Here is a 10,638-nt window from a genome sequence, read left to right as displayed (position 1 = left end):
CGAAACAGCATGGCTCTGCACAGTGTATAGTGGCTATTCTAGGGTAATACAGTCCAGCACCTATTCACTTCCATAGGATCTTTCTCCTTGTGAGGGTGGTGCTTTGGTTTTTACCTGGCTGGCAGCGCCCACCGCATGACACTGACTGGCGTTGCGGGTAGTCATGGCTACGGACGCGTCACTTCCGGTTCGCGTCATCACTACATCCGCTCCAGCTGTAATTTATATCCTGCATTTTATTCAACACATATGCCCCCTGACAAATTTTGAAACATGTTATAAATAAAAAAAAAAACGAACACACTTTCCAAAAAACTGCATTTATAGTTTACATGTCAATTTTAAAATATGAGGAAGCAGATATCTAGTAACTTTAGGTATTAGGAAAACAACCTGCATTAACGCCTATAAAGGTCAATGATCCTCCAGCAACATGTCTTGATCAGTTTCTTCGCTTCGACTACATGGGCTCCTTTTAACACCAACAATCAAGTCTATGGTCACAAGCTGGCTGATGCATTGGAGCACAGAGGCTAGCAATTGGTACTTACAGGAAACAGGTTCAAGACCTGTCTCTGCTATGCTAAGTAAATCTGTGGGTTTCATGTTTTGAGTACACTGTAAATAATATAGTGGGAAATGGACCTGTCCGGTCTTTGCTTTGTAGATTTGCCTGGGAATACATAAAAGAGCATTTCCAAACATTGTACATATGGATGCCAGTTCTGTATCATGGCATGTCTTCGCAAACTTGTAGAGATAATCTTTCAGCAAAAGTTCAAAAACTCCAGCCCCTGGAAATACTAGTCCAACATTTGCAAATGGTATTGTGCCCGTTGAATCAGTAATACTACTAGAGTCGCCATGGATTATAAATGGCTCTTGATGCGATTTTCTTCTCATCTCATGAAAACATATATTGCCTGTGTCCTCACATCTATAAGATGGACTTAAACTTGCTGAACACTCTTTACAAGCGCGAGTCGAGTCCTTTTCCACGGACAGTGTGCCGAGTACGTGGACGGCCTGGTCAATATTTTCTAGATAGCACTTGTGGCCAGCTGAGTCATTCCGGCAGCCATTACAAGTGACACTTTGTTCTTTAGAGAGAACGGCCACTTTTGGAAAATAACTATCTGCATTACTTGGTGGCTGTTCCTGAATGGCAGTGAACGGATGGAATAACTGGGTTAGCATCCTAAAAGCACCATGAAAGGCAGAAACAAGCTGCTCAGTCACACCTTTCACAGGGCCACACAACACAAGGCTGTGCGGCCTGAAGGCCGATGAACTCTGGAAAACAAGATGCACATACTTCTTGGAACCAATCACAATAGGCTTACAACTTGCTGCTGGAAAAGTTACAGTCTGAAGGTCTCCATTAAGTGGTCCGGACATTTGGGATACTCCGGTGATCTTGCAAAGAAGACTAATCTCCTCTGATGGTAAGCAATCTACTATCGATATTCCACTTAGTTTGGCATAGTAAAGTACAATCTCGTGTTGCTTCACCCTTGAAAATATGACCTTGACTTCTTTCTGTCGTAATTGTCGCAGAACACTTTCGGTTCTCAGTCTTTGGAATAGTTGGGACTGTTGTAGTTGAAAATCTGATGAAACGACAAAATCTATGTCTGTATCTGAGAGACACGGACTGATCTGCTCGGTTACAATTAGTGCTCTTACTTCTCCCTCTGCTGGACAGTACACAGAAAACGGCCGGTGTAGTATTAGGCCGGGTAATATCCTGGAATCAGCTACTGGGAGTCCCGAAACTTCTGTGAGAAGCTCAGAGAAATATTTGTTCACTAAACTGACCACACTGGGAATGTCGCCAATGTCCAGAAAAGAGTTATAAAAGTATTCACAGGCAAGTTTACTAATGAACCCCTGGAGGTTACATCCAATTCTTCCGCTGAAATAAGTATCTAATATGTGCTGTACAGATGCTCTACATAAGGTAATATTTCCTTCCATAAGTCTGAAAACTGACAGAAAGTGAGGACTCAGGTGCTCGGCTATAATGTGAGCCAGAACTCTACTGTGGAAGGTCAAGAGCAAATTGCTTAATCTTCTCAATGCATGACCTAGCCTTTGATATTGGTTCTTCCCGGATGAAAGCGGATCTTCATTTTTATCAGCTGTTGCCTGGAGCTCTCGGAGGACAGCACATAAGAGAAGAACAAAGGATTTCACACCATCACCAGTAATATCGTAATGCCTGGAGGCAGACTTCACGATCATTCTAGAGAAAAACAAAATCAGAACGGAGGTTAACTTCAGTGGCAGATCATTTTTATGTAGTTTGTACATACCGTATATACTCGAGTATAAGCCGACCCGAGTATAAGCCGACCCCCCTAATTTTGCCACAAAAAACTGGGAAAACTTATTGACTCGAGTATAAGCCTAGGGTGGAAATGTAGCATTTACCGGTGAATTTCAAAAATAAAAATAGATCATTATTTCCCCATAGCTGTGCCATATAGTGCTCTGCACCGTTCATATTGCCCCATAGATGCTGCACAGATGCCCCATATAGTGCTGTGTGCCGTTCATACTGCCCCATAGATGCTGCACAGATGCCCCATATAGTGCTGTGTGCCGTTCATACTGCCCCCATATAGTGCTGTGTGCCGTTCATACTGCCCCCATATAGTGCTGTGTGCCGTTCATACTGCCCCCATATAGTGCTGTGTGCCGTTCATACTGCCCCCATATAGTGCTGTGTGCCGTTCATACTGCCCCCATATAGTGCAGTGTGCCGTTCATACTGCCCCCATATAGTGCTGTGTGCCGTTCATACTGCCCCCATAGAAGCTGCACAGATGCCCCATATAGTGCTGTGTGCCGTTCATACTGCCCCCATATAGTGCTGTGTGCCGTTCATACTGCCCCCATATAGTGCTGTGTGCCGTTCATACTGCCCCCATATAGTGCTGTGTGCCGTTCATACTGCCCCCATATAGTGCTGTGTGCCGTTCATACTGCCCCCATATAGTGCTGTGTGCCGTTCATACTGCCCCCATATAGTGCTGTGTGCCGTTCATACTGCCCCCATATAGTGCTGTGTGCCGTTCATACTGCCCCCATATAGTGCTGTGTGCCGTTCATACTGCCCCCATATAGTGCTGTGTGCCGTTCATACTGCCCCCATATAGTGCTGTGTTCCGTTCATACTGCCCCCATATAGTGCTGTGTGCCGTTCATACTGCCCCCATATAGTGCTGTGTGCCGTTCATACTGCCCCCATATAGTGCTGTGTGCCGTTCATACTGCCCCCATATAGTGCTGTGTGCCGTTCATACTGCCCCCATATAGTGCTGTGTGCCGTTCATACTGCCCCCATAGATGCTGCACATAAATCTGTGCTGCCGCTGCTGCAATAAAAAAAAAAAACCACATACTCACCTCCCTTGATTGCAGCTCCCAGCGTCCGGTCCCGGCGCCTCCATCTTCCCGGCGTCTCTGCTCTGACTGATCAGGCAGAGGGCGCCGCGCACACTATATGCGTCATCGCGCCCTCTGCCTGAACAGTCAGAGCGCAGACCCCGGGAAGATGGAGGCGCCGGGAAGATGGAGCGACGCCCGGCGGCTGGAACGCGGACAGGTGAATATAACATACTTACCTAGTCCCAGCGATCCTCGCGCTGTCCCTGCCTTCCTCCCCGTCTTCTGTGCTGCAGCATCTTCCTGTCAGCGGTCACCGGCACCGCTGATTAGAGACATGAATAGGCGGCTCCGCCCCTATGGGAGGTGGAGCCGCTTATTCATATCTCTAATGAGCGGTCCCACGTGACCGCTGAAGAGGGGAAGACGCTGCAGCACAGAAGACGGGGAGGAAGGCAGGGACACTGCGAGGATCGCTGGGACTAGGTAAGTATACCTCAGCGCCCTCTCCCCCTCACCCGCCGACCCCACCACTACCGTGACTCGAGTATAAGCCGAGGGGGGCACTTTCAGCCCAAAAATTTGGGCTGAAAATCTCGGCTTATACTCGAGTATATACGGTAAGTGGTATTAACCTCATTTTTAAAATCAGCAAGAAAGTTTACAGAGAGACATATATTATCTTAAGGTAATATCAGGTAATCAGAACCTCCCACTCCCGTCTCCAAGACTTTACACGTGCTGCGCCGATTCTTTGGAATGCACTACCTAGGTTAATACGATTAATCCCCAATCCCCACAGTTTTAAGCGTACCCTAAAAACTCATTTGTTCAGACTGGCCTACCGCCTCAATGCATTAACCTAACGATCCCTGTGTGGCCTATTTATAATAAAAAATAAATAAATAAATAAATAAATAAATAAATAAAAAAGGTTCCTCGCATCATGTTCTCATACACTTTATGCAGTATTAGCCCTCTGTGTCTGTACTGCTACATACTGGTTCATGCAGCTTTACATGAACACCTGAGCCTTACACTATAGCTGGTCCGAATAACTAAAGCAATTGTTACCATCCACCTCTCGTGTCTCCCCTTTTCCCCATAGTTTGTAAGCTTGCGAACAGGGCCCTCACTCCTCCTGGTATCTGTTTTGAACTGTATTTCTGTTATGCTGTAATGTCTATTGTCTGTACAAGTCCCCTCTATAATTTGTAAAGCGCTGCGGAATATGTTGGCGCTATATAAATAAAAAATTATTATTATTATTATTATTAAGGTGAGAATATAGCAGTTTCTCCACATACACTGTTCAGCCAAACATTAAGACACCGGTTAAGTGAATAAAATTGATCATCTTGTGACAATAACATTTGTCTAGGGGTCACTTCTTAAAAAGGAAATGTTGGGGTCAGGAAAGTGAGCTAGTGTAAGAATAGTAGCAATCCTAACACGCACCAAATTGCGAAGGTTAGATGATCACCAAAACATCAGGTCTTGGGAAGTGCCCCCAAGGATGCAGTGGTATCTGCTAAAAGTAAGCAAAATAGGACAATAGTCAAGCTGGCGACAGAGTCAAGGGCACCTAAAGCCCACTGATGCGCTTGTGGTGCAAAGGCTAACCCTATTCCAATCCTACAGGGTTAAAGTAGCACAGACTGCTGAAAACATCTATGTTGGCTATTACAGAATGGTTTGGAGTCCGGCCAGAGTGCCCATGTTGACCAATGTCCAATTTCAAAACAACCAACAATACACATGTAAGCATCAGATCTAGGCCATGAAGCAATGAAAGACCTGTCCTGGTCTGGTGCGACGAATCAAGTGCTATTCAACATCATGTGGACGGCTGGGGGGAGATGTATCTGAGAGACACCAACTGACCTGCACTGTAGCAATTAGCGCTCTTACTCCCCCTCCGGTGGATAGTATACGTCCGATCAATGTGTTATTTAACATCATGTGGACGACCGGAGTCAAACATGTTTCTGAGAGACACCTATTGCTGCACTATAGAAAGAAGGCAAGCCGATGGAGTCGGTATGGTGCTCTTGGCAATTCCTGCACCTTGGGACCAGGCATTCTTCGGTATGTTACTTTGATATATTATGCCTACCTTAACATCAGCTCTGAAATCAGGATCAGACAAGGGCAGGCAGAGAGGAAAACACCCGCTGCTGCTCTCTCTCCCACCTATCACAGGTTCTATCATGTGTGGGCTTACCCTAAGGGGGCTAAATGTAATCAGAGATCTGATTAGGATTATTGCAGACCACCTGCACACCTTTACGGTAAAGGCCTTTCCTAGTGGTAGTGGCCTCTTTCAGCAGGATAATGCTCCCTGCGAAACTGCAAAAAATGTTTAGGAATGGCGTGAGAAACCTCCAAATTTCTCAGATCTCAATGAAGCCATTGTGTACTGTGTTAAAAATAAATTAAAATTGATATCAAACATTGCAAGTTACATGGATCTCCATACTAATGTCTTGGAGTCATGTACTATATGACATCTTCAGAGGTTGTGTGGAGTCCGTGCCTCCAGTCAAATCTGTTTAGGTAGAACAAACGGGCCTCCACAGTGTATGATCGGCGCAAATACAGTGGGGAGAAGAAGTATTTGATACACTGCTGATTTAGCAAGAATGTAGCAGTCTTTTTTTTTTTTTATATTCTGTCTTTCACAGGTGAAGTATACCTACGATAAAAATTACAAACACACAACGGAAAATCACATTGCATGATTTCTAAAAAATTAAATTGCATGAAATAAGTATTTGATCACCTACCAACCAGCAAGAATTCTTTTTCTCACAGACCTGTTAGTTTTTCTTTAAGAATCCCTCCTACTCTGCACTCATTACCTGTATTAATTGCACCTGTTTGAACTTGTTACCTGTATAAAAGACAACTGTCCATACACTCAGTCACACTCCAACCTCTCCACCATGGTCAACACCAAAGAGCTGTCTAAGGACACCAGGGACAAAATTGTAGACCTGCACAAGGCTGGGATGGGCTACAGGACAAAAGGCAAGCAGATTGGTGAGAAGGCAACAACTGTTATTAACCCCTTTCTAACACATGACGTACTATCCCGTCGAGGTGGGGTGGGCCCGTATGACCACTGACGTGATAGTACGTCATACGCGATCGGCCGCGCTCACGGGTGGAGCGCGGCCGAGTGTCAGCTGACTATTGCAGCTGACATCCGGCACTATGTGCCAGGAGCGGTCACGGACCGCCCCGGCACATTAACCCCCGGCACACTGCGATCAAACATGATCGCAGTGTGCCGGCGGTATAGGGAAGCATCGCGCAGGGAGGGGGCTCCCTGCGGGCTTCCCTGAGACCCCAGAGCAACGTGATGTGATCGAGTTGCTGCGAGGGCCTCTTACCTCCTCCCTGCAGCAGGCCTGGATCCAAGATGGCCGCGGCATCCGGGTCCTGCAGGGAGGTGGCTCACTGCACCTGCTCAGAGCAGGCGCCGGGAAGCCAGGAGAAGTGCACGTCAGATCGCTGATCTGACACAGTGCACAGCAAAGTGTCAGATCAGCGATCTTACACCATAACATGATGCCCCCCCTGGGGCAATGTTATAGTGTAAAAAAAAATTTAAAAAAATTCCCCGAAAAAAAAAATTCTTCCTATAAATACATTTCTTTATCTAAATAATAATAAAAAAATAATAAAAGTACATATATTTAGTATCGCCGTGTCCGTAACAACCCCACCTATAAAACTATATCACTAGTTAACCCCTTCAGTGAACACCGTAAAAAAACAAAAACAAAAAAAAAACCACGAGGCAAAAAACAACGCTTTATTCTCATACTGCCAAACAGAAAGTGGAATAACACGCGATCAAAAAGACTGATATAAATAACCATGGTACCTCTGAAAACGTCATCTTGTCCCGCAAAAAACAAGCCGCCATACAGCATAATCAACGAAAAAATAAACAAGTTATAGTCCTCAGAATAAAGCAATGCAAAAATAATTATTTTTTCTATAAAATAGTTTTTATCGTATAAAAAGCGCCAAAACATAAAAAAATGATATAAAAGAGATATCGCTGTAATCGCACTGACCCGAAGAATAAAACTGCTTTATCCATTTTACCAAACGCGGAACGGTATAAACGCCTCCCCCAAAGAAATTCATGAATAGCTCACAAAAATCGGAATAAAAAGCGATCAAAAAATGTCACGTGCCCAAAAATGTTACCAATAAAAACGTCAACTCGTCCCGCAAAAAACAAGATCTCACATGACTCTGTGGACCCAAATATGGAAAAATTATAGCTCTCAAAATGTGGTAACGCAAAAAATATTTTTTGCAATAAAAAGCGTCTATCAGTGTGTGACGGCTGCCAATCATAAAAATCCACTAAAAGACCCGCTATAAAAGTAAATCAAACCCCCCTTAATCACCCCCTTAGTTAGGGGAAAAATTTAAAAAATGTATTTATTTCCATTTTCCCATTAGGGTTAGGGCTAGGGTTAGGGTTGGGGCTAAAGTTAGGGTTGGGAATAGGGTTAGGGGTGTGTCTGGGTTAGAGGTGTGGTTAGGGTTACCATTGGAATTAGGGTTAGGGGTGTGTTTGGATTAGGGTTTCAGTTATAGTTGGGGGTTTCCACTGTTTAGGCACATCAGGGGCTCTCCAAACGGGACATGGAGTCCGATCTCAATTCCAGGCAATTCTGCGTTGAAAAAGATAAACGGCGCTCCTTCCCTTCCGAGCTCTCCCGTGTGCCCAAACAGGGGTTTACCCCAACATATGGGGTATCAGCGTACTCAGGACAAATTGGACAACAACTTTTGGGGTCCAATTTCTCCTGTTACCCTTGGGAAAATACAAAACTAGGGGCTAAAAAATTATTTTTGTGTGAATTTTTTTTTTTATTTTCACGGCTCTGCCTTATAAACTGCAGTGAAACACTTGGGGGTTCAAAGTTCTCACAACACATCTAGATAAGTTCCTTAGGGAGTCTACTTTCCAAAATGGTGTCACTTGTGGGGGGTTTCAATGTTTAGGCACATCAGGGGCTCTCCAAACGCAACATGGCGTCCCATCTCAATTCCAGTCAATTTTGCATTGCAAAGTCAAATGGCGCTCCTTCGCTTCCGAGCTCTGTCATGCGCCCAAACAGTGGTTTACCCCCCACATATGGGGTATCGGTGTACTCAGGACAAATTGTACAACAACTTTTGGGGTCCATTTCCTCCTGTTACCCTTGGTAAAATAAAACAAATTGGAGCTGAAGTAAATTTTTTGTGAAAAAAAGTTAAATGTTCATTTTTATTTAAACATTCCAAAAATTCCTGTGAAACACCTGAAGGGTTAATAAACTTCTTCTTGAATATGGTTTTGAGCATTTAAAAAGGTCCCTTAGTCTGTTTCAGTAGGCTCCACAATCATGGGGAAGACTGCTGACTTGACAAATGTCCTGAAGGCAGTCATTGACACACTCCACAAGGAAGGTAAGCCAAAAAAGGTCATTGCTAAAGAAGCTGGCTGTTCAGAGTGCTGTATCCAAGCATATTAAAGGGAACCTGTCACCCCCAAAATCAAATATGAGCTAAGCCCACCAGCATCAGAGGTTTATCTACAGCATTCTGGAATGCTGTAGATAAGCTCCCGTTGTATCCTGAAAGATGAGAAAAAGAGGCTAGATTATACTAACCCAGGGGCGGTCCATCTGCGGTCCGGGTCCGATGGGTGTCGCGTCCGGTCCGGGGCCTCCCATCTTCTTACGATGACGTCCTCTTCTTGTCTTCTCGCTGCGGCTCCGGCGCAGGTGTACTTTGTCTTCCCTGTTGAGGGAAGAGCAAAGTACTGCAGTGCGCAGGTGCCGGGAAAGGTCAGAGAGGCCCGGCGCCTGCACACTGCAGTACTTTCCCCTCAACAGGGCAGACAAAGTATGCCTACGCCGGAGCTGCAGTGTGAAGACAAGAAGTGGACATCATCGTAAGAAGATGGGAGGCCCCGGACTGGACCACGACCGCAGCGGGACTGCCCCTGGGTTAGTATAATCTAACCTCTTTTTCTAATCTTTCAGGATACATTAGGGGCTTATCTACAGCATTGCAGAATGCTGTAGATAAGCTCCTGATGCCGGTGGGCTTTGCTCACCTTCGATTTTGGGGGTGACAGGTTCCCTTTAATGGAAAGTTGAGTGGAAGGAAAAAAAGTGTGGTAGAAAAAGGTGCACAAGCAACCGGGATAACAGCAGCCTTGAAAGGATTGTTAAGAAAAGGCCATTCAAAAATTTGGGGGAGATTCACAAGGAGTGGACTGCTGCTGGAGTCATTGCCTCTAGAGCCACCACACACAGACCTATCCTGGACATGGGCTACAAGTGTCGCATTCCTTGTGTCAATCCACTCATGACCAATAGACAACGCCAGAAGCGTCTTACCTGGGCCAAGGAGAAAAAGAAATGGACTGTTGCTCAGTGGTCCAAGGTGTTGTTTTCAGATTAAAGTAAATTTTGCATTTCATTTGGAAATCAAAGTCCCAGAGTCTGGAGGAAGAGCGGAGAGGCGCACAATCCAAGCTGCTTGAGGTCTAGTGTGAAGTTTCCACAATCTGTCATGGTTTGGAGAGCCATGTCATCTGCTGATATAGGTCTTTTTTTTTTTTCTTCCCCACAGGTCCACTGTGTTTTAGTAAGACCAAAGTCAGCACAGCCGTCTTTCAGGAAATTTTAGAGCACTTCTTGCTTCCCTCTTCCGACAAGCTTTTTGGAGATGGAACTTTCATTCTCCAGCAGGACTTGGCACCTGTCCACACTGCCAAAACTACCAATACCTGGTTTACAAAAAACTGGATCACTGTGCTTGATTGGCCAGCAAACTCGCCTGACCTTAACCTCAGAGAATCTATGGAGTATTGTTAAGAGGAAGATGAGACACCAGACCCAACAATGAAGACGAGCTGAAGACTGCTATCAAACCAACCTGGGCTTCCATAACACCCCAGCAGTGCCACAGACTGATCGCCTCCATGCCACGCAACATTGATGCAAAAGGAGCCACAACCAAGTATTGAGTGCATTTACTGAATATAGATTTCAGTAGGCCAACAGTTCATATTTGAAAATCATTTTTCAAGCTGGTGTTATAAAGTATTCTAATTTACTGAGATAATGACTTTTGGATTTTCATTGGCTGCAAGCCATAATCATCAACATTAATAAATAAACACTTGAAATGGATCACTCTGTTTGTAATGACTCTATATAATAG

General features: G+C 44.9%; 1 protein-coding gene across 4 annotated transcripts in view; it reads right to left on the bottom strand.

Moving 5' to 3' along the window:
- Positions 1–304: 304 nt before the first annotated feature.
- Positions 305–10,638, bottom strand: part of BBS10 (Bardet-Biedl syndrome 10) — a 32,667-nt gene continuing 22,333 nt past the window's right edge. For all 4 annotated transcript variants that reach the window (XM_069764562.1, XM_069764564.1, XM_069764560.1 and 1 more), the window contains one exon: positions 305–2,245. In XM_069764562.1, the coding sequence (XP_069620663.1) occupies positions 415–2,245 (1,831 nt within the window). In that variant the 3' untranslated portion in view covers positions 305–414. The remainder of the gene's footprint in view (positions 2,246–10,638) is intronic.

The sequence above is a fragment of the Ranitomeya imitator genome, chromosome 4 (assembly GCF_032444005.1).
Source record: "Ranitomeya imitator isolate aRanImi1 chromosome 4, aRanImi1.pri, whole genome shotgun sequence".
Classification (NCBI taxonomy): Eukaryota; Metazoa; Chordata; class Amphibia; order Anura; family Dendrobatidae; genus Ranitomeya; species Ranitomeya imitator.
Note: the sequence above shows the minus strand (reverse complement) of the source record. Positions and strands in the feature narration are given on the sequence as shown.